This window comes from Eurypyga helias, unplaced genomic scaffold (assembly GCF_000690775.1).
Source record: "Eurypyga helias isolate BGI_N326 unplaced genomic scaffold, ASM69077v1 scaffold12710, whole genome shotgun sequence".
Taxonomy (NCBI): domain Eukaryota; kingdom Metazoa; phylum Chordata; class Aves; order Eurypygiformes; family Eurypygidae; genus Eurypyga; species Eurypyga helias.
Genome location: NW_010226301.1, coordinates 22,531 through 39,648, shown reverse-complemented (window position 1 = coordinate 39,648; position 17,118 = coordinate 22,531). Strand labels below are relative to the sequence as shown.

The 17,118-nt window shown below is 42.2% G+C and overlaps 1 protein-coding gene across 1 annotated transcript in view; it reads right to left on the bottom strand.

Annotated features, from left to right (window-relative positions):
• The window catches only part of SPTLC3 (serine palmitoyltransferase, long chain base subunit 3), a 54,034-nt gene that overhangs the window by 16,606 nt on the left and 20,310 nt on the right, over positions 1-17,118 (bottom strand). Inside the window, exons 6-8 of the mRNA XM_010152540.1 lie at positions 10,759-10,864; positions 2,713-2,932; positions 463-589 (exon numbers count right to left, since the gene is read on the bottom strand). Of these exons, the coding sequence (XP_010150842.1) occupies positions 463-589; positions 2,713-2,932; positions 10,759-10,864 (453 nt within the window). The remainder of the gene's footprint in view (positions 1-462; positions 590-2,712; positions 2,933-10,758; positions 10,865-17,118) is intronic.

Genomic DNA, 17,118 nt, shown 5'->3' with positions numbered 1-17,118 from the left:
TACTATTATTTAACATACAATACCTGTTTTGAAATTCTGCACCGTGTTCGAGTTACATGTCATTTTGCAGGTTCGCACTCACAAAGAAGCTGAACTGACAGCATCTAGCCCATAAATGAGGGCATGTCCTTATGAACCTCTCCTATGAAGTCAGACAATCTACTCAAAGGGCAATTCCTATAATTCCATTTGTTGCTGCAAAGCAGAGTGGAGTGACAACAGCGGAGCCAGAATTTCAGGGTATTTCCAAGCCTTGCTGCATGTGGATAAGTGTGTAAAAAGAAATAGAGCTGAGAGTATTTAGAAGGATGATGATTTGGGTAATAATTTTACAGGAAGATTTATTTGCTTTGCACTGCATGACCATAATACTTTGCTGCTGGGTGACATTCTGCGTGCACCTGTACACGGCAGATGCTCTGGTAATAATTGTAATAAGCGAAGTTAAAGAAGATGTCTTACCTTGTGTTGTCCCATCTAGTCCCATGAGGCATTTCATTGCCCTGATGATTTGCTCTGCTACAGGTGGACACATAGACGTGGCGTACACAGCACTGTGAGAATGAGTTCGTAAAAAGTCCACAAGTTCCTTACACAAGCAAAACAAAGCGTGAATGAGCTTTGAGCTGGCCAACAGCAGAGCTCCCTCTTAACTACTGCAGGAGCGAGAACATGCAAAAGGAAGAGGGCTTTTCACCACTTATTGGTTTGCTTTCTTGGCTGCTACTGTTAATACATGGCCTGAAGAAACATTGGCAGGTGCAAATACTTTACTGTAGAAGTGGGGCAATTACAGCTGAAACAAAAGTCTGGAATAGAATGATGTTTACTTCTGTGCTGAGACTTACTATAAAGGAGCCAAAAATAATTTAAGGACCAATGAACAGCTGCACTTAAAATACTGCTCAGTTCCTGTCTGGGAATGAAGCAAAGCCTGTATGGCATTAGCATAGTTCCTCTGCCACAAGGCCACAAGAACCCAGGAAAAGCAACCTTACTGGGATGTACCTTTGGCTATTAGGTTATACGTGTCTTTCAACTGAAATTTTCCATCAGTTTGGCAGGCACAGTCATGTTGGAATCAGTATAGTTGCTTTAACATTCCCTTGTTCAACTAGAGGCACAATCTGTCCTCCTAGAAAAAGCATTGATGCACTGTAGGCTTGTCTAAAACACCAGTAACTCTCCTGATTCCAGGGACAATTCAGGAATTCAGGGCTTGATTAAGACCATTATTCTTATGACAGCATATACCCTCTAGAGCAGAATATCAGAGTAGCAGTTACCACACTAAAAGTTGAATGCATGTTAGCAAGAAAAGAACAAGGCCTGCCTGAAAACTGCCTTTGATAAAAAATATCACCAGAAAAAAACACCAAAGAGAGGGACACAAATTATAACCAAAAAAAGCTGTATGAGTCTATGTGGTAATGCCAGTGCTAAGGATAAGGATTTATCTAACCTTTTACAGGTTATGCATTGCTATATCGTAATTGTAATTGAGCTGAAAAGGATTCTGATGCAGAATAAACAGTTCCACAGTGAGTTTTTGGCTGTAGAAATGAATGTAAGTGTGCTAAGTGTGTTGAGTGAGCAGCTGCCCCTGAGGCCTGGAAGCCTGAGGCAAAGCTTAGTGATACACACAAGCAGGAAAGGAGTGACCCAGTTTAATTTAAAAACTTCCAAGGATTAGGTGATGAGTTACTTTAGACCATTCCACACGTCTAGGCTGCCTATAATTTCTAGCTACGTTAGCCACATTGTCTTTCGTAAGAGTGAAACCTTCAGATACAAATTCAGGAAGCAAAAGAAACAAAAAAAATTGCTTCTTGATATATTATGATAGCCTGTTTTAAGATTACCAGGGGCAAAACCAAAAAGGACAGTAAGAAATATTTACTCTATTCTTTCCTATAGCCCTTTTTCTTCTACTCAAGTGATACCCTTATTAGTGTTATCCTGACAAAAGCCATATGGGCTGTCCAAACAGGCTTCTTATTCATTCATCAAACTACTTAAGTAATACATTCAGCAGGGTATGAAAAGGGTAAATAATCAGCAACCACTTGATATCTCTGTCAAGCAACAAAACCAATGACATTTCACAATGGTGCTGATGATACTTTCTCTTCTTCTACAACCCCAGTTAAAGCAAGCTCGTCTCTACTTTTTGTTGACATCTGTTGTTGGCAAGAGGTTGTTTTGTTAATGTATGCAGAGAAACTGGGGACACAGATTTTACTATTGCAAAAGGCCCTCAGTAACCCTCTTCTCCATCCTCCTAAAACATGCAAATGTGACAATCCACAACTGTTTAGGAATTTTATTATCAGTGGATGAAACTGGCTTTAATCTCTCAATCTTGCTCCACACACTGCGTACAAATGTGAAACAAAATAACAAGCAATCTGCATGCAAATTAATGTAGCGGAGTATATTTAGCCAACCACAATGTGTCTAAATGTTTCCAAGACAAACAACAATCATCAGGGTGGCACAGAAATACCCAACTCAAGCAAATTACGTAATATGAACTTGAGACAAAAATAAGAAAGTCTGACTGTTTGATGTGCATTTGGGATCCAGACAAAAACAGTACTAACTTTAGAATAGTGCTCCTGCAAAGCAGTCTATGTGAAAAGATAATGAAATCGTACATAATAAGAAGATATTCCCCCTCTTGATGCTAAAATGTTTGTGTTTTCCTTTTACCTTTTTGCCAGCTATGTATCCTCCAGCTGCGCCAAAGCTCTTTGTGAATGTTCCCATTAACACGTCAACATCGTCAGGGCTCATACCGAAGTATTCCACAACTCCTCGGCCTGTTGTGCCCACTGCACCGATGCTGTGAGCTTCGTCCAAGTAGAGGTAGGCTTTGTATTTCTTCTTCAAGGAGACTATCTCTGGCAGGCGCACGATGGACCCTTCCATGCTGCAGGTGGAGAGAATCATGGATGTACAAGAAATCCTGTACTCTCTAAGATACTGCCAGAAAATATAGGCATTAATTGCCTTAGTCCATAAAAGATCTTCTGGAACATCAATTTATATTTACAGTTCAAAGAAAAATTGCAACCATTTCCCATCTGCAGGCGAGTATAAAACACTCAAATAGTTTTAGAATCCGAACAATCAAAACCAGTTAAAAAGTCTTTGAACATTTGCAAATTTTCAACATACCGGAAAAGTGGAGGAAAACCATAAAGCATGGGGGAGATATGCACCCAAAGCAGCACATTACAATTCACTACAAAACCAATATTGGAATGAATTATAAGGAACCGCTATAGTTCAGCCTGGTTCTTGTTTTCGCAGCTATTGTGATAATATTTGGGGGTAACTGCTCTAGAGCAAATCACCAGTGGAGGAGAGTCGGACCTAACTCAGGAGACAAGGCCACATGAAACACACAGATGGTGCCATGACTCTAAGCAGCCTCAGTCTTCAGAATGTACAGAATGAGGAGTAAGAAAAGGGAGCTCAGATCCACTCTTGTCAATTGTTTCTCCCAATATGTACATTTTAGGAAACGTAGCCTGCTATCTAGTACTCAAAAAGGAAAAAACTTTCCATTCTTTTTTACTTTCTTACAGGCATGCAGGAAAAGGAAATATTCTGAACTTGCACTAAGGGTGTATTGAGATTGATAGAAATAAGAAAAGATGATAAATCTTTTGTATTGTTGGTAATCACATCAGTAATTTAGAAGGCACAGAGGAGGCATACAGCAAAATGAAAGACCAGGGAGACAAATAGGAAATGCACCCTAATCCCATAAAGATGAAGTATCAATAGTATTGCTGTGAAGACTATTATGCCTTGAAAACCTTTGTGAGATGACTACAGCTATGATTGGAGATGCTCTGATGCTCTCAGTATTCATTTCATAATGAGTTAAACACGTTCTCTTCCACTAGCTTCAAATGCAAAATACTGTGCTGTGTGCCAGGAAAACCAGTGCTCCGTGGCTAAGGCCAGCAGCGAAGGTGTATCCGATTGTGAATGCTACAAGAGTGTCAGGTAAGCAGAAATGCCGAGTTTGTTCCCAAATTGCTTTTACATAAGAGAAGTGCAATCAACACAACTTCTTGGCAGTTTTTAGATCTTGGACCAGTGGCTTTCACACATTGTTTTATTGCTACCCTAGTTGCACTCTGCAGCTGGTAGGATAAAAGGGGCAGAATGTGCTTTTAGCACTTCAGAAATTTCTGACAATTTTAGTCCTTCTTCAACCTTTGGTCTCCCGAGTAAGCTTGGAAGCAGCTTGGCCTCCAGTTTTGAAGGAGATCTGCCCATAGGCAAGTCTCCATTAGTTTCAAAGAACAGCATGAGGGAGCAGCCACGGACAAGGGTTGCCTGTGCTGATCATGCTGGGAGGTTCACAGAGCCTGGCTTGTGTGCCGGGAGGCATGTTTATGGCTGTCAGGTGACTGCTGGCAAATCTTACACCCTTCTGTCTTTCCCAGCCATAGAAGAGGCACCACGGTCTCTTGAAGCAAAGAAGGGTGGGCTTATACTGCAAACTCCTGAAGACTGGGCTTTCTCACTTTTCCCAAATGGCATTTGGCAGCGGAGGGAGAAGCAACATGAACCACCACAGCTATTTTCCTAATGAATACAAAGGCAGAGCCCACAGTACTCACATAGCCCAGAGTCAAAGCATTAGTCAGCTAAAAGTTATCCTGGGCTACTGGGTGGGTGCGCGTGGGCATGCAGCATCGTTCGTGCTGGGAATGGCAGCTTTCGGCTGCGGCCGGTCGGCCTGCAGGTTGGCTATACGGTCGGAGAGCGAGAGGGGTGCCATGGAGCACCTCTGCAGAGGGAAGCGAGCAGGCATACCACCTTTTAACAATACCTGGGCGGACCAGCTGTCGGCCTGCAGGTTGGCTATACGGTCAGAGAGCGAGAGGGGTGCCAAGGAGCACCTCTGCAGAAGGAAGCGAGCAGGCATGCCACCTTTTAACAATACCTGGGCAGATCAGCTAGGCAGAGAAGGGCAATAATAGCTTTTCCACGTTTACATGGACATCATTAGGCTTAGTGGCTCACAGAGATTCAGATGGGAGAGAGAGCATTTATCTTCAAAATATTAAGAATGGTAAATTAAAAATACAGAGCTTGATTTGCTGCGGGGTGAAAGCAAAGTTGCTGCTGAAGACATAGAGATGGTACATGGCTGTTGCAAGATTTAACAACTAAGAGGATTTAATGAAAACTTTTCTTACGTGTATGAGTAGGATATTTCTCTTTGAACTCTCAGCTGTTTAGCAAAACAAGGCACTTGTGTTGTTTCAGGGTTGATTTACTACTCTTGAAAGATGCTGGCTGACATAAATGTTACAATAGTTGACAGAGATCCTAACACGGCCTTGAAGTGTCCATGGAATGGATAAAATACTGCTGGTTTCGTGTACGTTTTCTGTGCTGCCATTCAAACAGGCCTCAGCCCTCCTGATGGCAGAGATGAGAGCTGTTTTGCTGCCTACTCTGTTCCTGGTCTCTCTTTTGACCCTGGGGGATGGCTTGTGATACGAACACTGCTCTGTTTAGAATTGCTCCAAGATAAAGCTCGCTTCACATGACCCCTTGGGTAGCCTAAATGGAAAGTTTACTGAATCCTTCAGTAAATATTAATGTCAAGCGAGTTTAAACCAAAGAGCCAGAAGTGAACTGTAATCATTCTGTCTCAGTCTGGTTGTTTCACTTTTACAAAGCTATTGATCTGTTTCCAGACCTGCTCAAGCACACAGGGCACATCGAAAGAGCTGGAGGGCAGACGAACCTAAGTTGGCTCTGTTCAGGCCAGATGTTCTCGTTACGTGGTATTACATCCTGTCTTGCAGCAAAAATTACTAGCTTGGTGGCAGGGATGTAAAGATTGCAGCTGACCCTCATCTGCCTTCTGGGTGGGTCGGCAAAATATCTTGCATCAGTACACATTCAGTTTAAATTGACTTCCAGATGTGAGGAGATAATCCAAAATTTTGGGATGGCTAGATTTTGAAGCGTGATTCAATGCCTACCAAACCACTGATACTCTTCCTATTGCAGCTGATGAATTGTGGAGCCAGGTGCTCTGAGAGGCAGGAGCTGTGCAATTGTGCTGGTCACTTCACTGGGAACACAGGCTTACTCTTGACCGGATACTGACAGATTGTATCCAGTTTATTTGGAAAAAAACTCTTGGGAAGAGTTTTCTACATCCTAGGATGGTACCACAGTTTCAATTTTTTTTTTTTCCTATCAGGAAAATTAATTTACTGATATTCAATCTATTATCTTATTCATAATTGTATCACTCAACATGCCTTATAGTACCACTATCATTTCAACATTGAAAACTTTCTCTGTTTCCCTTTCAGGCTAGTTTGTATCTGGGGAAAATCCCTCTTTTCCTGACTTGTTACTCCCAAGATGTACGTGCTCCATTTTAATGTTTACTTTAGGTATTGTTTTCTTACCTAAACCTTGCATTCGTACAACAATCTCTGTTTTGTATGTTAGAACAATAGTTTTAAGGAAATCATTGACCCTGACCTCAAATACAACCCCATACAGTGAAAGCATAGAAATGTTAACATTTAATGCTGGTCCCTGGCCAAAGACATTAAATGTTAACCCATTTTTTTCTGGAAGTCCAGTCACTTTATCCCAGGAAATGAAAAATAACCCTGATAAATTTCCTACGGTATTGGCATTGAAACTCAAGGAACTTCTAATGCACATGAAAAGGCACTGTATAATATCTAACTGGTCAGAGAGTTATTTTCTGAGCTGGAAGGGAAAATAACCAAATTAAATTAAAAGTAGGGGGAAAAAAACCCCAAAACCAAAACCCCAAATCCACCCCAATCTGTTTTGATAATTTTCTGGTGCTCCATAACTCCTGCCCTGGGCCTTAGCCTATCTGACTCCTAGGCAAATGTGTGTGCAAGAGAGGAGAAGCCTACCACGAACCATGTAAGAACGCGGTAATTGATTAATCCTGAACTAGAAATGGTAGAAGCCAAGGAAAACATTAGCTGGAATTTAAATAATAGAAATATGATTTAGCGAGCAGTTTAACTTGTGCCCTGTACACTGCCAAAACTTGTTCATGCTTTTTGGACTGAAGATTGATGGCTAGATGGTCACTCTCACTTTGGAACGTAAATGGAATGTATTTGCTCCTAGGCTAGTCCAAGTTAAGAACCAGCTTTCACTAGTGGTTATATTTACTTCTGATGATTTTTTTTTTCTTTTCAAGATAATAGAGACGTTAAAAAGCAAAGAAGCATATACTTATTGCTACTTATTTGACATGTAGTTTGAGTGCTTCCCAAGCCAAAGGGCCAATTCTGCTTTCAGTTGTAACCAAGTAAAATCTGTAGCTTATGGTTTCAAACACAAGTCCGATTTCCAGAAATACTTGCGTTGGCTAACAATGACCCTTCTCAAACTTTGCAAGTTGGTAAGTCCAGGCTTATGCACCATGTAAACACTTTAAGATACTCCTAATAGAAACAGAAGGCAATTTTTTTTTTCTTCCATACCATCAACTTCACCATAGTAAGACTACGGTGTCCCATACAATAATATTAGTTTTAAAGAAGGAAAGCTTAGTGTTCCTTTTGGATCTCTGGAAAAAGCATTTCTGTAAAAATTTGTCAAGCTGAACTTGCCAGTCAATATATTTTAACTTGGAGAATGGCTCTGAGAGAGTTATTTAAATTCTGTACCAGTTGTCCCTGAAGCATAACTTAGTCCTTCAAGGAAAAAAAAAAGCAGTATTAACTATTGTAAGAAGAATACATTAACAACACACTCCCTCCTCTTAAACCCTCTAGATGAATGTTAATTTGGTATCTGGAAAATCTTCAAGAAAACTAACAGCCAATACGGGATTGGAAAAACTTAGTCTCTTTCAAAAATCATGGGCCAAGAAAGGAAAGAACATGCACACAAGAAAAAGTAAGAGTATTTTTAATATGCCTTTGTCCAGCTTTTCTTTTGCACATGAAATGTTATTAGCTACTTACTGGATTAGACTACATGGCCTGTGAGTCTGTTCCCAGCAGTGCTGTAAGGACAGAGCGGCTGTGCTTGCCTCGGGTTGGTGGTGATGGCAAGGGTACAGCGCGGTGGGTTGTGGTAGCGTTCTCCTTCGAGTCACAGTAGACTTGTTTTGCAACCAAACTGCAATCTTCAGTTTCTGATCTGCTTAGACTATGAACACTATGAACGCAACCAACCTAGCTACTGCTGGGGCTAGTTTCCAATGACAGACTACTGGAGAGCTGAACTTTGTTTTTCCTTTACTTTATGCCATTCTCAAGCATAGTTACTCAGGGCATAAGTGATTTTAATATTATTTAGCACTTATGGGGCTGAATGAACTTTATGGTCCCCTTTTATTGAGATTCTCTGAGGTTTAACATGTTTTTATTTTGGATTCCAACAGGACGTTTTTCAAACTATTGAGAATGAAATCTCATTTGAAAATGAACTGCAACACTAGAGGAAAATTCTATATCAAATATACATTTGGAAATATCATTATTATAATTGTAAATATCTGACAGTGGATTTATCCCACTGCTCAGACCAATCCATGCTTCTGTGACACCAGTCTACCTTCTTGCTCCCTAATGATCAATATCCAGGGAAGGATTTTAAAGTGAAAAAAGCTCAGCAGCTGGAGCATTTTCTGCAGGCCATGTGACCAATGGGAATATTTGTCAGTAAAATGTTGGTGGTCCACTTAATTTCTGCATGATCAAAGTCCTTAAATCTGAGCTTTCTTTTAGTAGTGCCAAGCTATGTTTATTTGCAGTTTTGCTCTGTTTATTCTGGTTGAAAGGAGACATTCAGCCTGCTTTGGATCAGCTGATGTGCTGCCGACCTGTTTCAGCTCTGAGTGACAGGTGTTTAGATAAGGACTTACTTGTTCTCTTTGCAGATGAAAAAGGTTAGGCAAAAAGAAAGCACTGACAACTGTGAATTTCTGATGACATGAGACTGTAAAAGATTCCTTATGAAAAAAGCAAATCAGCTCAACTGTGCTAGGACTTCTCAATAAAATGGCATAAATGACTGCCCATCCAGACTGGCTGTATTTCAATGACACATGATATGATCCCTACATAAAAAGTGTGATTTTGCTTTCATACACCATGTCATGTCCTGTGTATGAATGGTGTGGGTTCCTTTCTCTCTGGTGCAGATGTTGCTACTCCCAAAACTATCCTACTCTCTACTCTACTCCCCCTTGTCATTGCCATAGCAGCCTTTCTTAGATCCCTGAAAACCCTCTTTACTGTCCAGATCCCTGCTTCTTCAGCCCTTCCCTCCTCTCCCTGCTCTAGTTCCTTGCTTAACAGTGGCCCCTCTCCATGCTATGCCTCCCCAGCAACCTTCTCCTGACCTGAGTAGTTGACAGAATGAAGCGCAGGATGGTGAGCCTGGCTGGTGCTTCTGCTTTGCTGTTTAAATCTAGTGATGATTTGTCTCTCTGGCTGTAAGGTGCACCACACTAGTGAACTATAGCTATCTGATGAGGATATGTCTGGAGACATTCTCCAGCTCTGGAGCCCTCAACATAAGAAGGATATTGACTGGTTGGAGCGAGTCCAGAGGAGGCCACGAAGATGCTCCGAGGGCTGGAGCCCCTCTGCCATGGGGACAGGCTGACAGAACTGGGCTTGTTCAGCCTGGAGAAGAGAAGGCTCCGGGGAGACCTTATAGCACCTTCCAGTGCCTGAAGGGGCTACAAGGAAGCTGGGGGGGACTTTTTACAAGGGCCTGTAGTGACAGGACAAGGGGTAACGGGTTTAAATTGAAAGTGGGGAGGTTTAGATTGGGTATCAGGAAGAAGTTCTTCCCGGAGAGGGTGGGGAGGCACTGGGACAGGTTGCCCAGAGAAGCTGTGGATGTCCCATCCCTGGAAGTGGCCAAGGCCAGGCTGGAGGAGGCTTGGAGCAACCTGGTCTAGTGGAAGGTGTCCCTGCCCATGGCAGGGGGGTTGAAACTAGATGATCTTTAAGGGCCCTTCCCACCCAAACTGTTCTGTGATTCTATGATGCGCTATAATTACACGGTATTATTGATGCTGATCTTATCTGATGGATTCTCAAAGGCACTTGCCTTATTCAGATTCATCCAGGGACTGGGGCTACATGAAATACCACTACATAATTCTTTGAAAGCCAGCCTTCTAATTGTTTTTCCTGTTAAAGTATGAGCCCATTAGATCCAGTGCTAATTACTAGTAACGTCATGATAGCACTTGCCATTTATTTAGCTTGAAGTTTTATATTCCAACAGCTGTGTAGGAACTGGGCATGCAGAAATGAATTAGTTCTGTGTAGCTGTCTTTTGATCTGCCCATGCATAACAAACAACCCTAGAAAACAGCTTACCCACTTAGCAAAACTCCTCACCTACTCTAGCTCCTATATATATGAATTATATATGAACTTTGTCACATCAGCGACAGCATACACCACCAGATGATCTATCTTGCTCTCACAGTACATTTCCCACTCCACTACGATTTGGTAAATCAACATTCAGAGCAACACACAGGATCCAACTGGAGAAAGTTACACCAAGGCTGACTGATGTAATGAAAATCAACATATTTGTAAGATCACAGAATGTTATGGTAACCTCCACTGTCATTAAGATTTCTCTCAGATACCTAGAGTCGATGTTTGCTTCACTCAATATGTCATTCTGTCGTCAGAAGTGAGTACTCACATTTCTAAAACACAGACATACCTGTAAATGCCCTCAACAAGGATGATAATTTTTCTCCATGCTCTGCGGCTTCGAGGCTGCCCGTATATTATTGCATCCCTCAGCAACTTCTCAAGGCTCTGCATATCTTTATTTAAAGAAATAAAATAAGAAAATAAGAAAAAGGAGGAAGGAAAAACATTAATAAAGATTTTTCTAAAGAGCTTTCGGTTTACTACTGGGCACTATTTTTTCCCTATACAGAAAAAGAAAACATTAAAAAAATGCATCCTGAAGACAAACTTCCTTTAGTAGTAGGCAAGACTGAATGACTGATTTAATTCATCTGAATGCAATCTGGTGACAAAGAGTTATAAAAATCTTTCAGTTATGCACCTTATCTGTGAAACTTGTGGAAATTCTTGGCATATTTTTTTAATTTAAAGGCAAAGTACTTTGCTTAAGTACTGAGGCTAGTTTCCAGCAGTTCTCCGTAGGGGTTGCTGATACTCATGTCTCAAGGCTTCCGTATAGTGAGTTTTTGCTTGTTTTCCAGTGTCACCATGGGCTTAGGAATACGTGCATTATTTCAGCAAGGTTTGGATCGGGCTGAATGAAGAACATCAAGATGGCAGCAAGAGAAATCTTATCCTTCTGAAGAAGGAAAGTGAGTGAAAGATTGCTGATGAAAGACAGAGAAACAAGTGGATACAAGCACATGGCATGGATACACTGATTTGGTGCCAAAATGCTTTGCACTGGCAGGACTTTGAAGAGTCCTGGAACAATGTTAGAAACTTAGCTGCTTTCTCAAGGGCTGTGGGTGGGTAGTTAATAAAATTCTTGAAGGAAAGCCACAGGTGTTTTGAAAAACAAGGAAGAATCAAGAAAAAACATCACAGGAATAAGGGTGACTAAATGTGACTTCCAGCGCAGAGTTAAAATCTAACCAGCATTCTGGTGCCTACACATGAGTAAACACTCTCCAAAAAGAAATCATCCTGGTCAGGGATCTGGATTGACATTTCAAAAAGTTTTCAATGAACACCTTAGAGACTGATAATACCACAAGGAGCAATACAGATCAGCTCAAACTATGGGTTGAGAAAATCAAGGGCATTTTAAAATGATATGACCTTACTGGTTCAGCAACACATCTTAATGCAGTAGTTATGAACTTTTGAAAGTACAAGGCTAATCCATAAAATAAAATTATCCCAAGTGAAGAAAGTACGCCTTAGATACACTAATATTGACCTACAGTTCGGTTTCTGTGTGACTGGAACCAGGACATTTGCACAGTAACTGTCCATCATGAATAACTTATGTGCTGAGAGATGGCCAGTTTATGACCTGAACCCTTCCCTCCTGACACCTCACCTCTTGCTAGTACCATTTTTGGTGAAAGATAAATTTCTCAGAAACACCTGTGCCACTCTGCACCTTACTGTGTAATCTCTTGACTTAGGAAGACTCTGCTATAATTTACAAAGCACAAAATACCCATGATAACATGCTCCTTATTTCAATGGTGCAATCATCTGCACAGCTCAATGAGCTCTGAGATGGAAATGCTGAGTAACGCGATGCAGACAGCACAGTTTCCACTAGATGGCAATCAAGGAAATAAAAGTTCCTTGGTTCTTTAAAAGCAGAAATTGTAACCGAGCTGAGCATTTGCAGCGTGTACATGTTTCACAGGCGAGAACTGCTCGCTTTCTCTTTTGTTTTGAGTAGATAATATTCAGGGATCCCTTTGAGTTCTGAGCATTAAAAGGCTCCCAGGATGACAGAAAGCTCACTCGGTCACTTGAAGTAAAATTTGGGCACCCCCTTTTCTCTACTGAATTATTTCTCTACCAACGTCACTGTCATCTAAATCCTTTTGAGACCTTCGACACCCTCCTCTGAATCACACAGGGTCTTTCAATTCAGTATTCTGTCTACACGTCCATTCAGATTGGTTCTAGACTTCAGGAAAGCCAGTTTGCCAAGCCCTCTGAGCTAAAAGCATGTTTGAAGATTCACTTGTTTTAACATATATTCACAGGGAAGAAACAAAAAAGAGAAAAAAAAAGAAGAAGAGAGGATAGAGAGAAGCAGAATATATATAACTGTTTAATAGACCTCTTTAAAAAACACATGGATGTGAAGAGCTCCTCTGTTCACATGTAGACACGTCCACATGTGTGGAACATGAGACCGCAGACACAGAGGAACCTCTCTCAGGGATGAGCTTGCCTGACTTACACATGACCTAGTACTGCTGGAGTAGAGCCTAAGCATGTCTGTTTACAGGATCAGGGCTATCTCACTTGATTTTGGATGTCTCATTCTGAAAAACATGTATGTGTGACCCTTAGACCTGTAACAGTCAACTTACATAATTTGCTTAGGTGCTAATGAAATTTACTGACCTTTTTACTCTGTTCTTGCAATGCCTCATTTGCCAAGGGGAATTTGGGACTAAGAGAAAATCTCTAAACTTCACCCCCAAAAGGCTGCTTCTGTTATCCAAAGTGAAGATGCAGTGCTCTCTATGTGCTCGTGCTTAGACTTTCCGGAAAGTGGGATATTCTGAACACCAGGAAAACCAACAGTGCAACCCCAGGTAACTTTTGGATATCAAATTATTTGCCCATTAAATATAGTTAGACTGTGAAACACTGGGGCATTGAGATGATGAGCTGCACGAGTCCATCTTGAATAACCAGTTATGGGGAAAATAACTGTCCTTCCTCGTTTGACCATCACCAGTCCAGACTTTTCAGTGGTAATGGCTAACAACCATTCACCGGCCCAGGAGGTGGTGGTAAGAATTTCACTGGATTAATTAGTCAGAGCACGACCAAATCTATCCTTGTGTCATTTCCACTTTATCCCTATGGCATATTTTCTAAGTAAGGAGGATAAAGTTTCCTAAGTGGGGATGGTGGATCTCTTGGGTTTTTTTATGCACTTGCATAATCCTTGTTTGGGATCCTTCAGAGTTATTTCAACAGAAATACCAACATAAGAAACTGCCAGTGGGTCGAAGCGAGCCTGGACCTGGGCAGGCAGCCGTGTGTCATGCTGCCTCCAGTGCAGGTGGGACTCCAGGCTCCTGGAGGGGCCCTGCCCTCTCCAAGGCATGCTCAGTGCTTCCTCACAGGGAGACAGGGCGTCTCCACCCCTCGTCCTTACATTGCAATCCTGGGCATGTCATCACCCTTCCTCCGCGTGGGCTGGAAATCTCCTGTGTGGTCAGCTGATTCCTTTTTAATTAAAATAAACAGGCTACTATTGCCCTTATCACATTCTTCTTCCCTTCTCCTTGGGTTTGTCACTCTCGTTTTCAGTTTCTCCCATTCTGTGCTCTCATAGAAGTTCATGCAGACGCTGTGGCTACCTGTCCCTTCTCCGCCTTACCATGCAACCACCTCTCCCCTGCTGCAATGCATCTGCTGCAGCTCCTGCCTCCTCTTCTCTTGATCTCCCTCACTGGTACCTTTCCTGGACACTGTCCTTTCATGGGTGACTCAAGCGGTTAGCTCCAACGCTGTCCCCCCTTGCGCATCCCTAAGGCAACAAATGGAAACCACCGCAAGGGTTTTGTTGATCTCAGCAGTAACTGTAGGAGGTAGTTTTCATTCTGGTGAAAACCAGTCTTTGGACAGTCCCTGACTGCTGGCACAGAAGAATCTTCCGAATCATTTCCCTGAAATCACAGCTTTGAACATCTTTCTTTGGAATGGGGTAGTGGGAGTGGTGATTACTGCAGCCACATTAACAGTCTGTGACTCCCCTTCCTGCTCCTCAATAAATACATCTCTGTGAAAGGGCACTTGCCCAGGAAAGCTTCCTATCCACACTCGGCAACTCAGACATGGCTTTCTCAGCTCAGAGAGGGCAAATGCAGACACAGCATGCTAGGAACAGGATAGACCAGTCTCCTCTCCGTGGCAGCGTCTGTATGTGTCACAGGGAAATACACGCCAAACTGGATTAGGTTGTGGTCCATATCTGGTGCAATAATCTTGTCTCTGATAGTGGCCAGAGGCTTCAAGGAGGACAAAACCCTCGTGGGTAATGCGCCTTTCATCCTGCTCTGTAATAGCTGTAACACTGCCCTGCTTTCTTAAATTCAAGGGCCACTTACACCTTTGGAAAAAAATGAAGTTAAGGGACCATCTCGTACTAAGCCACTGCAAACTTCTTGGTTTTTGCAATGAGAGATATTTTTTTTTTGCTATTTTTTACCCATTGATTCATCTCTCTTGTTTCTCCTCTACTTTATTTGGTTGCTTGCTTAAAAGCATGCATGCACTTACAGTTTTCCACTTATTTTTTTCTCTTCTTTCCATCCTTTTTGCTAGACAATACATTCGCTCTGAAAGATGAGGACTGGTGAAGCACTGGAACTGGTTGCCCAGAGAAGCTGTGGATGCCCCATCCCTGGAAGTGTTCAAGGCCAGGCTGGGTGAGGCTTGGAGCAACCTGGTCTAGTGGAAGGTCTCCCTGCCCATGGCAGGGGGGTTGGAACTAGATGATCTTTAAGGTCCCTTCCAACCCAAACCATTCTATGATTCTATGACCTGCTGCTGCCTAGAAGTTCTTTCAGTGTTAACTACAACTACTCCAGGTAGCTGTTTTCTCTTTAAGGTGTCCTCATACATGGCACACATAGCTGAACTCTTAAGCATTAATTTGACTCAGTAGACTGAGAAATGCCAGGGTTGGATTAACATAAATTCACAGCTGTTGTCCAAGCAGAAAACTATATTTTATATGGAAAACTGAACAGCTCACACCTGCATGACACACTTCTGTCATCAGCCACCTGATTTGTGAGAACCCAAAAAACCCCTTCCTACTTTCATAACATTCTGAGAGGGGATGCAAGAAGGAGCTAGGATTGTACTACTGTGATTCCCTGTTTCAGATGTGGATTCAAGCACCAAATTAGAAGCCAGATTTTCATCTAACCAAGGTGCTTGGCCATGCCTTCAGTTATCTGCCCTTCTCATAGTAACACTTGTTCTGATTGCATGTTGAAGTGCCTTTGCAATGAAGAGAACTGGAAATCTTTTCCCACATGCCCTGATTTCTGTATGTAGTCACGACACTCGCACAGGCTGCTCATGCATTTGCAAATGTAAACCTGAAAATGCGACTGCAATTGAGATGCTTAATGCTACATGGGAAAAATGTAGTAGAACTAGAAAGAATAAACAATTCCCCGGCCTTGTACAGCACCTGCTTATATAGGCTGATATAAACAGAATTCACTTGGATGTAACTAGTCAGTAGCACACTCATCTGTCTATTGAATGAACAAGGATAGGCTCCCACCTGACACCCATATAAGGCCCAAAACTGCTGCACCTGATACCAATGAAGGACCCAGAATTGCTGTGACAGAAAACCCTTGATAAAATCACAAGCTGATTAATGGTTAGCTATTTGGGTTTGCTTTTCAAGTTTTATTGGAAGGGTCAAGGGATTTTGGCTAATGTTTAACCAAGATAAAGGTCAGAGGTTCTGAAAAAGTGCTTTAAAATATATGACATTAATAAAAGATTTTCTTAGAAATAAAAAAAACCCCAGGTGATAAGTCAGTCTTACCCTGGGCTAGGAAATAAAAGCATCTAAGAGTGTAGCCCCCATACAGCTGTAGGACTTCCATGTGGGTCACTTGGGGAGGGTGGGAGAGGCTCCCTGGTGCCCAGGGCTGATAAGGGTGACATCAGACACCTTCTGGCATAAAACTTGCCAAGGCCAGGCCTCTCTCCACCCCTGTGGCAGCAGTAGAGGTTTTAGTCTCCCACCATGTACTAGTTGCTGGACTGTGCTGCTGGCTGAATTTCAAGTGCGGTGGAGATGCAGCTCTATCCTAGCTTCCTAAACAAATCTCTGCCTGGGAAATGGTAACTTGAATGGTGTGCACACCATAGGAGGGGAGACAAAAGACAGACGCTTTATGGGTATGTCAGAACGATTTCAGCCTGCTAAAACAGTACTGCATATATTTAGGATTGCTCAGGTCCTAAAATAAAATTAAAAAATAAGAATCCACCTACACCCATTCGTCAGAGCTGGGGCTGTGGGAAGCCGAGCCTTGCTGCTAGCATCCACAAAAACTCACAAGTCCCTGGAGAAGAAAAAGTCACTCAGAGGCCAAATACCCTGTGGCATGCTGGTGTGACCCCGGAAGGGCAAAGACTGGCAACATGGCTAATGAGAGCCCACAGGTAGGGAATTCCCTGTTCAGTTGGTTTTAGTTACAGGTCTCAAATGGACTATTCTCCTAAGTTTCTCTCACATAGATGATCTGTAGGTGTGTGCCTGTGCATTTCTCTCAGCCCAGACCTGTAAATTCCTGTCTATTTACGAGGAAGGGATTGTTCACTGGCAGGGCAGCAG